This window comes from Rhea pennata, chromosome 19 (assembly GCF_028389875.1).
Source record: "Rhea pennata isolate bPtePen1 chromosome 19, bPtePen1.pri, whole genome shotgun sequence".
Taxonomy (NCBI): domain Eukaryota; kingdom Metazoa; phylum Chordata; class Aves; order Rheiformes; family Rheidae; genus Rhea; species Rhea pennata.
In genome coordinates this window covers 7,523,733-7,536,391 of record NC_084681.1, presented here as the reverse complement: position 1 = coordinate 7,536,391, position 12,659 = coordinate 7,523,733, and the positions used below count along the sequence as shown (strand labels likewise).

Genomic DNA, 12,659 nt, shown 5'->3' with positions numbered 1-12,659 from the left:
GGGCGCCAGCGCCCCAGCGCAGCCAATCACCGCCGAGCAGACGTATTTCTTCCCCAATGAGGCTTCACGGATCGGGCAAGGCGGCACGGAATAGAGTGTGAGGCGGGCCAAAGAACAGAGTGGCGGGCCTTAGACCAATGGGAAGCCGCGATCCGATTTGAACCGTCCAATGAGTTGCTCACAGGGGGGCGGGCCTTAACATGGGTATAAAAGGCGCGGCCGGTGCGGGCGGCGGCTGCAGTTGTCACCGGCAGCAGCAGAAGCAGGGTCGGAGGGGGGAGGGTGCTCTGGTCCCGGGACCGTCACTCCCCGCCGGCCTTCAACAGAGCCCTTTCCCCTTCCTCCGTCTCCTCCATCCCTGCCGACATGACCACCACGACTACCTTCTCCGGCATGGACCCCAGTGGCAGGAGCAGCTCCAGGTCCGGCGGCGCTCGGTGGCTGTTGGGACCGTTAGGGAGGCGGGCGGCGCGCGTCTGGGCCGAGGGCCCTGGCGGGGAGGCTGTCACTGCCCCCCGGCTGAGGCCCCCAAGGGCCCAGCGGGGCACGGAGGGGGCTACCCGGAGCGGCCCGTGGCGTGGCGGAAGGACCGCTGGGCGGTGCGGAGCGAGCCGGGCTTCCTGAGGAACGCCGGCGGGGCACCGGCCGGGTTTTGGAGCCCCTTCCTCGCCGCCTCCCGGCCGCGCGGGGTGGGCTGCCGGGAGGCGGAAGCGGGCCGCACCCACCTGGGGGCAGCGGGCTGCCTTTGGGCTCGGCGAGAGTCAGCTGCGCTGCCCAGGGAGGGGCGGGGGGGGGGAGGGAGAGGCTGGGGGGACAGGCCGTGTCCTGCTGCAGCTGCTGGGGGTGGGAGCTCGCTAGACCCACCCCGGGTTGATCGGGCTCGTGTGTGTGTGTCTCTGCGTCTCCCTAACAAAGAAGGGAGGCGACTCCCTCCCTCGCTGCGCAGCCACGCAGCCCGATCGCATCCCGGAGGGGGGCGGGGAGGCCTCTGCACCCCCATTGCCCCGCTCTCCCCTGCTGTCCGCCCCGTTCCCCCGCGGCCGGCTGTTAAGACTTTATCCCTGGGCTCGGCGGAGCGGCCCCCGAGGCTCTCGCCTACTGGGTGGGGCTGGGGAGGCTCTATTGTCTCTCCTCCGCGGCCTCGCTACCTGTTAACTTCGGCGAGAGGCGGCGGATCCGCTTGCCAGGCGCTCGGCCGCCGTGTCGGGGCTTGACCCGACCCCCCTCCCCCCCCCCAGACAACCGGCGGCGCGTTGCCGCGGCGCGGAGGCGGCCGGCTCCCGCTGCAGCCGCCCGTGTCCGTTTCGTTAAGCTCATTGTGTACTGCTGCTTTCAGTGGATTACCGTCGGCTCGCAGGGAGCATGCTCGGGGCCGGGGCGGGGGGAGCTTGCCCGGCGCCCAGACCCTGCAGCCTCGCGGCGCAGGGACTTGGGGGGGCTCCGCGGGAGCCATTTTGGGGAGGGGGGGAAGAGGGAGCTGGCGAAAGCGCTGCCGATCGGGGGTGGGGGGCAGCTGCGGGAGCGCAAGGGCGCTACGCTGAAGGAAGCCGCCGGCTACCTGGAAACAAAGAAAACTTGACAAGTGTGTCTGGAAGAGATGCATAGTATTTCTGCTGTCACGCACGGTGCTGGTGAGCGTTGCGGAATAGCTGCCTTGGAGGGGCTTATGCTCCGCCTCAAGACCTCGCGTCTTTTTTCTTTTTCAGGGAGATATGTGTCCTGACAAAGCAGATGCTTTTAGCTTTTTTAGTGTTCTTCTTTTTCTAAATCTGCAATAGGAGTGCTTACTGGATGGAGCTGTGGATGGATTTTCAGTGTATGTCGCTTGGTATCAGGTGCAATTTTAAGAGCAGTGCTTTGCTTGAGGTGTTAACTGTTGCTTTGATGGAAGCACATTGCAACACATCAAGCTAAGGAGAGGTTACTAATAAAATCTGTCAACCTTTAGCTGGGGTTGATGAGAACGATTATTTGTATTTAACAGTATGTGAATGATATATATATATATATATTTTTTTCTTCAGCTGCCTTTTCTCTTAGTTTCAGTGAGGCTGTCTATGGAAACTGCTGTGATGTCAAAGTACTGGTTTCACTGTCTGGTAAAATGAAGGTGATGTAAATTGTAGGAGCAAGCCCTCTTTTGAGCACATTGCTCTTCAAACTAGTAAATGCAAAAGATATGACTAAGAAAATAAGCGTCCTTCTCTAGAAGGCTTATTTTGGGGAAAAATGTAATGGATTAGTTCAACCCCATTGTACCACATCCATTATTTCAGAAATGAGGAGACGCAAGTCAGGAAAAATGTTTTAGGGTGTTTAAAACATATTATGCAGATTATGGGAATCCTCCCACTAGCTTCTGAGTGTTACTTTTCCTTACAAAATTCCTCTCCAAAAATCTGTTTTTTATCTTGATAGTTGAATGACACTGAACACCCATGTAAAAAAAAAAAAAACTTTTATGTTCTGCTTGCTACTGTATTTTTTGAGATTGGCAGGCTAGAAAAGTGTTTTCCTTTAAGTTTTTTTTTTTGTGTGTGTGTCTCAAATGCAGCGAGCACAAAGCCTCAGAAAAATTGAATATCATTACCAGCGATGATAAAACTGTAAAATTGGACTTGTTATTTTGTGTGGAGCTAGTAGATTTGATGTGTAAATAAACTACATACCATTTCCTACTGTGAAATTGTAACTTTTTATTGATTTTTTTTTTCACCCCTTTTTGAAGGGAGAGTTTGTTTTGGACTTAATTGAAAGCATTAGATGCCTTGAATGCATGGTTCTGTTGGTATGCTCACAGTTCTCTGAGAGTTGTGATCGTGCTCCTACAGTCTTATGAATTGCTATTCTCCTGGCTATTCTCTGTCTTCACCAGCTGTCCTATCAGCCTCATGCTTAAGAAAACAAGGTCTGAAGGAATTTACCTTTCCAGAACATGTTTTGGTATTGTTTTGGTTGATTTCTGGAAGCTGAAGAGGAAACCAAGTTGTTAAGTATGAGATAGGCTGCTTTTGTAGCTTTCTAATAGAAGATCACTATTAGATTTATGTTTTATTTCTGGAGCTTTGTACACATGCCTCTCCTTATGAGCTCTTGCACAGTTTAAAGCTGTTTAATTGCACTTTTAAATTCCGTCCAGTAACACGCTGCAGACATAGGATTTTTTCAGATGAAACAGATCTAGACAGAGGCTGGAGCCCAGACCTTAATGGTGCAACCAGTACTTTGGCTCATAAGCCAAACTTCAGTCTGCACTGCACTGCCCTGCCAATTTGAAGATTAACGTTAGCTTTTATATGGTTCTCATTCTTGCTCTCTTTTTTCTTTTAAAAAAACAGCTGTTCATAGTTGGGAAGTCATTTTTTTTTTTTTTTAATTGGAATCTGAAGATTAGTAGCAATTTTTGTTGACACTGAGAGAAGGAAAGGCACAAGTAGAACATGAGATTATTTTATTTTTAATAAGTATCATCAAAGAGCATGAAGGGTAGTGGTAATACAGTGTCTGGATTGAATATTGGCAAGCATTTTACTTCTGTAGTTCAAATTAGGCACTGAAGACATGACATAAGTGTTGTCATTTTGTTAAAAGCCAATCCATAATATGGTCGTCTCACATTGTTTCTTCTTGGGCAGAATTTAGCCCATGGAACTTCAGTCTATCCGTTACAAGAGCTGACAGCGTTCTTTTTGCTTCTTACCCTTGTTTTATATGTAGTTTATATACAACTTGTTAATGGCAATGATATAACTCTTGAAATACAAAGTTGTAAATTGGAATTTTTTTTGCAGAGTATTGCGCCCTCCTGGTGGTGGGTCCAACTTTTCCTTGGGTTTTGATGAGCCAAAAGAACAACCTATGCGAAGGAATAAAATGGCATCCAGCATTTTTGGACCTCCTGAAGAAAACCCGCCTTCTTGGGCTAAATCATCAGGTAAGAATGTAACATTTCATTTCTGTATCTACTGATATGCATTAATTCATTTTGGTTATTGGCCTGAAGTTGCTGGAGGCTGAGTATGGAAACTAAGTATGGTTTCTACTTGGAAGTATAGTGCTATAAATGATGTCTACTTGCAAGGGATTTTTCTTTTTCTTGTTTCAAACTATTTTTTTTTGTCCAAGTCTTAGACATAGTTGTTGTAAATAAAATAGCTAAGAGTTGTATTTTGGATGCAATTACTCCAATGTTACCAAGTTAAGAGTAAGGTGAACTTGTCTCTTAGTATTGTCTCTTAGTATGTGGAGTTATGTTGATTGATCTTGATTAATCAGAGGAAGTATAGCTATGTGATGTACTTGGATCTGGGATTCAGCTTCCATTTCTGCTGAGCACCTCCAGTGTGGCCTTGAGACCGTACCTTCCGTCTGTCTAAATCACACCCTCCACTAGATGAGATGCTATTGTAAAACAGTAATTTATGAGTCATTATGTAAGGGCCCAGAAAAGGATCTTGGTGTGGTAAAGCTTTAATGCAACAGAAATGAGACCTTGGCTATTTATGACCTGCTTTCCCAGTAAGTTTATTTTGCAACCTGATTAGAATCCCTCTCTGCTTATAGGAGCTAAGCCGGGTGAAATCAGAGAAGACTGTGAATCATCTGGACCACAAAGAAGAAACTCAACTGATGCAAACTGTGGAGACTTTGTAGATCCAAAGGTCAGTACATTAACTACGAAAGCTTGAGGAGGTGTCACTTTGCTGTCTGTATGTGGTTGCTTAATTACTGATGTTTGCACAATTGGAAGCACATTGTAGCATTTGAAGCTTTATTGTGCCTTACTCTCAAATCTGTTCTTTTCCTGAAGGTTCTCTTTTCCATATGATGGTTCTTTAGCATGTTGGTGGGTTTTTTTTTTTTTTTTGTTTGTTTGTTTTAAGTGAATATTTTCTAGAGCTCTTAACTCTTCTTACTGATGGGACAATAATGAAGTGGCATGAATCTTGCTTTAGTCATAACTGTCTTTTTTTACTCCAAACAGTAATTACCTACAACTAATCACATGTGGATGTGTTAATTTGCAAAAGACTATTGGTTTCACATTCCAATAGGTCTTTACCTCAGTAGCATGAATATTTGTTTTAATTCTGCCACTGCCCTTAGTAACTAACGCATCTGATGGTATTATTATGTGAACTATTCAGTTGGTGCCAATACAAAGCATGATTTGTACTGTTATCATGGGTTATGCTTGATGGATGATGAGATTTTGTGTGTGTGTGGGGGGGGGAAACAGAATGAAGAGTAGTAATTCTTCTGAACGTAAGAAAACCTTAAGGGGGCCTAAAGCAGGCTACACTTGTATAAAAAAAAATTTTAGAGATGAAAATGAAGTCCTAGTGCCTTAAAGCTGTCAGACTTTAGCTTTTCTGAAAGGAACATGGAAGGTAAATTATTGCTGTCAAATCTTGTGCTAGTGCCTTTTGCCTCGTGGATTATAAATAACAAGTTTTGTTTCGAAAATTGGCACCAATCTTTATTTCAACCCATTTTAGGAATCAGTGGGCTCTTTGAGCCACAAAATTGTTTTTTTGTTGCATGAAATGTCTTGTTTCAATTTAGCAAACACAACAGTGAAATTAAATTTGTAGCTGCTACCACATAATAAACTGTTTAGTCTAATTCTATTATCTGCTTAATTGTATTAAATACTCTGTGACCAGTGGTTCTCAGCTTTGCAAACGTGATTCTTGTAATGCAAATACTTCAGTTTTATTGCACAGTAGTTACATCTATGAACAGCAGAAGCTGTAAGTAAGGTACTATAGTTCAGTCTGTGATTTAAGGGAATATATTTACACAAGATTTCTGACTGCTGCAGTTCTGTAATACAGTTAACAATGTTAAACCTTTGAAAGCTGATAAAACCTCCATGGCAATGAGGAGCCTTGGGTGCTGCTGGAGGACTTTGTGCATCAGGTAGCAGTCTGTAGTTGAGCAAATTTAGGTGAAGAATGTTTAGCTGCTTGTGTAGTGAATGGAATTTTTTCAATCGTATTGCTGAAGACTGACTTATTTCACAAATGAATTAAAATATCCTGGATAGGGCAAATGTTCTTGGCCTTACTTACAGGTAAGTGTTAGGTGTTGGAATGAGTTGCTTAGTAGAAAGGGAGGGAAACCAAGATATTTGCAACCATCTGTAGCTTACATTGTAACTTTTTTGTCACTGCTGTTTGGCGGTTGCCACTTTTGGTTGCTGATCAGTACTGCCTAATGAAAGATGCTAAATATGATAAAGTGCCCTTGCTCACCCACATTGTTAATAGTGTGGGAATAAGAAGCAAACCAAATGTTGTGGGTAATCTCATGTTGGGATTACTTAAGTATTATCTTTCTGATTAAACTTAAAAGTTTTTCTGCTTTAGTCTAAGTAAATAATGTTTGAAATTAAGTTAGTCACTCTGTAAGAATTAGTGCTGCCAAACATGTTACTCTGATACCTGACACAAGTGTCTGTTGTTCTATGACTGTTTTGTTTGGTCTGTTGTTCAGAAAGCACTGCTAGATGGAGCAGTATATCTGACCAGTTCTGCCTGTGTCACCATTGTTTGCTTGGTCATAGACTGTAGTACTGAGCACCCTCTCAGTGGAGAAAAAAATGTGTTATGAAGTTTAAGATGCACTGTTTTTCTCTCTCTTCTAGGGAGGAGATGGTGGTGTTGAAACTTCTGGTGAGTTAACTCCTTTGGACTGTCTAAATGCTTTTTGCAGTTAATTTTTTGAAGAAGAGGATCTATAATAATGATCATGTATTAAGAGGGAGATGGCTTTGGGCTGTCCCTTGGATCCTTCAAATCAATAAAGCAACCTGTCTACTTCAGTGGAAGTGTTGGAATGTGGACATGGAATTAAATGTCATAAGGCCTGTTGGTCATCAGGTTAAAAACAAGAACACTTGTTCACGTTGTTTTTTTTTCCTTTGCTAGCAGTAGTTGGTGTCAAGATTTTACTGGAAAGCAAGGTGGAGATCATCTTGCCAAGACTTCAGCGACTGAAAGATCGCTGTGATATGATAGCAGCTTGTAATTAAATAAAACAGTCAACTTCATAGCTTTTAGTATGGCAAGTTACCTCTTTGCTGCTTTCTGGTAGAGAAATAATCAAAACCAGCTACTGCATCTGAAAATACCTGCATTAATGAGCTTTTAAGTTCCTGATGCTTTTTGTTTTTAATGCTTATTTTAGCCAAGAAAGTGCATGTGCTTAATCTCTTAGACAGAGGAACTTCCCCTTAGCAACATGCATATTACCTTGAAGCTTTTCTTTCCTAGCTCTGAGGCTGGAAATCTCTCCTTTGTAAGATTCACATAAGAATAGCGTACTTCCTGATGCAAGAATGTGTTTGTTGACGAAGTACTCTCTTTAGTGTTACTTTCAACACCTATGAGTTGTGGCAGATGACTGAAGCTATTAGCAGTTTCCTATCCTGAAAGGACTTCTGCTGGGAGAGTGAGACTTTTTCCAGAACACTTTTTATCTACTTCTAAGTGTATCTGTGGCCAAAATAAGACTTGTTTCTTTGGCAAGCTGTGTCTATCTGACCTTGATTAGCACTGTAGTGTGGGCTTTTAGAGTCAGGCAGGAAGATGTGGTTTGACAGCAGAAGTAAACTGATTGGAGGGCTCTGCTCATGGTACCTGTTTAAAGCAGCTCACCATGGGGTCAAGTGACAGCCTGCAAGCAGTGATGTGACAAGAAGAGATGGGACTGAAGGAAATGGAAATTGGGCTGCCTGGTTTAACAATAGCTATTGACAGACGCTTTGATTAAAAAATGACATTCTTGATTCCCAGAACAAGTTCTAATTTTCACAGGTATAGTATTCATTAGCCTTTTGTTTGTTTCTGGTAGGTGATATGGGAGGAAGTCTTTGTCAAGCAGGAAATAAATGCATGCTAGGAGGTTAACTGGAGTTGTGTGCTGCTGCGACCATGACTGAAAATCACATTTTTGAAGATGATCAAAATGAAAATGGCAGGCAAATATTTGGCTTGTACTTCCACGGGTAATACATAGGAAGGAATAGAAAGCTAATAGTTCCTTGAAATGGTGTTTGGGACAGATACCTGAGAATCTTGATGAATTGATAAATTTATTGTTCCTTTGGATAATTTGTATCTTTGCTTAATGGAGCTCCTGTTGAGCTGGCTGTGTCATTCCAGCCCTTGATATTCCTGCTGTGTGAAATGGCAGATGTGAATTGGTGAATATTCCGCTTGTTGCACGTGTGGTTCTTGTACTTGACTATTATATAGCATCTCCTAGGTTTTCTTTTTTTCATAAGAGGGACTGAATACATTTTCAAATAAAAGCTGTTTGCTTATAAGTTTACAGCATAACTAGTCTCCATAACTAAAAACTGTTTGTTCTTCTCAATTTGGCAATGACTTTCTATGTGTAGCTGATTATAAAACTCCAGAGTGTCAAGTGGATGAAGTGTATTTATTAATCATATCTGTCTAGTGAAAAAAAAACTGTTCCTTTTGCAGAACTGTTCTTGCTTCCTGTTTGGAAACTGTGCCTCAAGATTTTCAGTAGCTTGTATAATTGCTAGCAAATTGATTCAGAAATTATATTCTTTCTAATAAGGAAGTAACTTTAACTTTTGATCTGATCCTGTTCCCTTTATCATTTTAGTTATTAGGTTAGCAAACTATCATAAATTGATTAAGTGGGAAGTACTAATGTGTATATCAACTGGCTAAATTAGTCTCTAAAATTCAACAGAAACTACTTAATGAGTCTCCTGTGATAATAATTCTTGCTTCTTTAGTGATTTGGTGAGTGCTGTGTACTCAATATGACTAGCTAAGGAGAACTAGACAGCACTTGATGGACTGTTATCAATGATTGCATAGGTGATGACATAGAGGAGAAGGTGATGCCTGGCATTCAGTGGACAGATCATCACCATGAGTACTTCATAGTACTTCATAAACTGCTTAAAACCTAAGACAGTAGAGCATTCAGTGCTGTGAATAGTGGGCTTGCCCACAGTTCTCTGTTTGCTGAGGAAGCAGGCAGTGCTATGCATGACTAACAGAAACTTCAAGCTTATAGACCTTAAAACTTGTGTTAACTCTCTTGTTTGGTGTTTCTTTGGCTAGTGAGTAAAGAGTCTATATTGTAGATTATCTCTGATTGCAAGGAGACTATAATAAGCTGCTGCAGTGCTAGGAGTTTATAATAAACATATGGATACAGAGGATTGACATAACATGTATGGATTTTCAGAGTTTCTGGTAAGATCCTACGTCAAAGGTTATTAAAGAAATGGAGTTGCTATGAGATTGGAAGAAAGGTGCTCCTGTGGATAGGAAGCTGACAAAAATAGGAAGCAAAGGGTAGAGCTTCTCAGGTTGGAAAAACGAAATGAGGGAGTGGTGCTGAGACTGTTTTTTTCAGTGTCTTCATCTGTGACCTGGAAAAGGTAATGAACAGTGAAATCTCCAGTATTGTTGGTGATGTTGGATGTCACCAGGAAAAGAAATGAATGCAAGGCATAATTTGGCCACTACAAATAATAAGCCCACATCTTGAGTTGTGCATGCAGTCCTTGAAATGGAAAGACCATAAGGCTGTAGTCGAGGAAAAGAAAGGGCAGAGGAAGGTTATGGAAATGATCAAGGGATGAAGCAGTTGCCTTAGGAGAGGAGACTAAAATGGCTGCGCCTCTTCAGTTTGAAGAGAAAGCTAGGCGATGGGGATTGGTGGTTGTGGTCATGATTTGTAAATCATGAAGGCTGTGGTAAAGGCGAATGTAGAACTATTCCCCAAATCCTTCAAAACAAGAACTAACAATCATTTTGTGAAACTAAGAGATCTGTTAAAAGCAGATGAAGTACTTCTTCATAGAGCTGGTAGTAAAGTTCTGAAACTTGTGGTCACAGGCGGCTGGAGGTAGGCAGCATCAGCAGGTACAAAAAGGGATACAAAAATCCATAAAAGGTAGGCAGGAGGGAGCTTCCTTCAACTAGCAAAGAGATTCTCTCTCTCCCACCCACCCCATCCCCAATTATCAGGAGGAGGAAACTTAGGGCTTATTTAGGCCTTTGGCTCATAACTGATTGAGGTGATCTCTTAAAAAAGTGCTGATGTACTCACTGTGCTCACTAATTAATTATCTGTCAGTGAAGCAGATGCATTAGTTAATTTGCTGCAGTATCTAAAGTGCTTCCTGTGAAGGATTCCTTCTGTGTCCTGTCTTCACTTGTGGTCTTTTAGAAGTATTTAAAATGGATGAAACTGTCATGTGCTTATCAAGAAATGCAGTATTTGAACCTACCCGTGCATGTTAATATGAATATTTCCTCACCTGTATTCTGTCTGAAGCCTCAGAAATCTGTCAGATGCTCTTCCCTTTAGATTCCAGATACTAAATTGGGAAAGTAGTTTGAATTTGAGCTCTTGCTTTACCAGTACTGATGCTTCTGTGACTTTGTTTCCAGCACTTATTTAGACTTGAGTAAAAATTGTTATGGTGGTCATCTGCTGACTCATAACATGTCCAAGAGTTAATGGTAGCTGTTTGTCAAAATAATTTGCTGCTGTCCCCTAACAGTAGCTGAGTGAATGTGACTCTTGAATGGCTGAAACTGAACTGTAAGGCATGACAGTCCATCTGAAAAATACTTCAGACAGCTGGAAATACGTCATACCAGCAGATTACAACAACACTTTGAATGTGTGTGTAAGCCTGGAGAACAATTTAAAGGAGTTGATCTGTCTAAGCCAGAGAAGCCTCTGGCTTTTATCATCCACATCAAACACCTTAAAAGCTTCTTTTCTTCTAGAAAACACTGAGGCTGATGTAGAAGCTGCCCCAGGTCAGAATGAAGAAAAATCCCTGCCTGCTGCACCTGTTCCTAGCCCAGTAGCACCAGCACCTGCACCATCCAGGAGAAATCCACCCGGTGGCAAGTCCAGCCTAGTCCTCGGTTAAACCTTTCCCTTCCTGACTGTTTTGAACTCGTGTCTGTTTCTTTTCCCCCATGCTTGTGAACTGCACAACTTGAGCCTGACTGTACATCTCAAATTTCTTTCATTAAAAAGAAGCACTTTATGTACGCCATCTTTTTTTTTTTTTTTTTTTTAAGATCAAGGGGTTTTCCACTTTTGTCCTGTGTTCCCCCAGATCTACTGGAAGTGACATGAGTGTTTTCTAGTGATAGACTTGAGGGAAATATGAAGTATAGTAGTGTATTTCAAAGGAGAGTAGATTGGTTTTAAGTGTGCTTATAGGGTTTTTGTACTGAGATTTTTAGAACCCCTTAGCTTTACAAGGGTCTAGAATCCTGGTTAAACAGGCCAGCAAACAATCAGCAAGAGCAATCCCTTCCTCCACATGGGAGAACTGGTGATCTGAAAGACTTCATTGACTTCATGTGGTAAATGCCTTGAGCCCTGCTGTGCCATATAAAGTAATTAGTGTACACCATGCTGCCTTTAACAAGAAATATCTTGATTTTGGACTACTATGAAGCAGGGTATGTGCCAAATAGAGGCTGATGACCAGAGCCGCCTGTCCTAATGCTAGGAGGGGATTTGGATATACAACAGACTTTATTCAGTAAAGGTGGAGTGGATTGGATAAAAATTACAGTTTTTTTTTTTTTTTTTTTTTTTTTTTTTTTTAAACAACTGACTCAATGCTGTGCATGATCATGCTGGTGCTTGACCATGAGGTGAAAATCTCATCCCTTAAAATGTGTGTTGTAATTTCACAAAGCTGGACTGTTGCTTAAAAGTAAATAATATAGAAATTTTGAAGCAGTGTTTCCTGTGTGGGTTTTATTTCATGGATTTGGTTTAGCTTTGTTCTCACTTGTGATTCTCTCAGCCTACCTGCCTTAGATTACTATAGGTGGAATGTAGCAAAAAGTGGGAGCTCTTGTATCTGACTTGAAGACACCATCTCGTGCTATCTTCCTTTTGAAGAAGAAAGTCTTGACTTACCTCTTCATTTTTTTAAAGTTCTAGAACAGAGATGCATAGAACATGAATGAAAAAAAAGTGTTTTACTCAACACTTTTTTCCCCTCAAAAAATGAGGAAATGGAAGCTGCTTCTCCTCACAAAAATAAATTAGACCCTAACAGAAGAGGGCAGTGAAATGGAGACCAAGCCTACTATACCAGAGGGCAATCTGCTGCATGTCAAGCTGAAGCACTTGGATTTGTACAGAACTTGTCTGCCAGAGAGACTGTGCTGTTTTCACCCTTCCCCCCCTCCCCCCAGAAGAACAGTACCTAAAAATACTCAGGCTTTCCAACTAAGTTTTGGAGAAGCCCTAGCCTTAGGTGCTTAACCTATAAAGCTGGATTTGCTCTAGTGTGCTGGAGCTGTTCTTCCTTACAGCCAATGCTGGGTGCATGTAAATAAGGGCCTACCTCTTTTCTGGCCTAGGAGAAAAGTAATAAAACTGTCTCCTTTGCAAGTCCCACAACCAGTGTAACTTGCTAATGCTCGTTTGTAGTTACTGAGACTTTGTACCAGCTAAGCTATCTTTCCATCAACTGTTCTCTTGATCAGAGCTCCGGGTAGCATCACAACCGGAACTGAGATTAATTACAGAGATGCCTGAGAAGGGTAAAGAGCCATTTGCTCGCCACTGAATCAACCCAGTTCGGGGGGCAGCCGCGGTGGTGCGTTCCC

At 42.6% G+C, this 12,659-nt stretch overlaps 1 protein-coding gene across 1 annotated transcript; it reads left to right on the top strand.

Annotated features, from left to right (window-relative positions):
- The first annotated feature begins 248 nt into the window (after window positions 1–248).
- Window positions 249–11,781, top strand: JPT1 (Jupiter microtubule associated homolog 1). Its single transcript, XM_062592018.1, has 5 exons — window positions 249–422; window positions 3,792–3,934; window positions 4,564–4,661; window positions 6,650–6,677; window positions 10,800–11,781. The coding sequence occupies exons 1-5, from the start codon at window positions 367–369 to the stop codon at window positions 10,946–10,948; spliced, it is 474 nt and encodes a 157-aa protein (XP_062448002.1). The 5' UTR covers window positions 249–366; the 3' UTR covers window positions 10,949–11,781.
- Window positions 11,782–12,659: the final 878 nt, after the last annotated feature.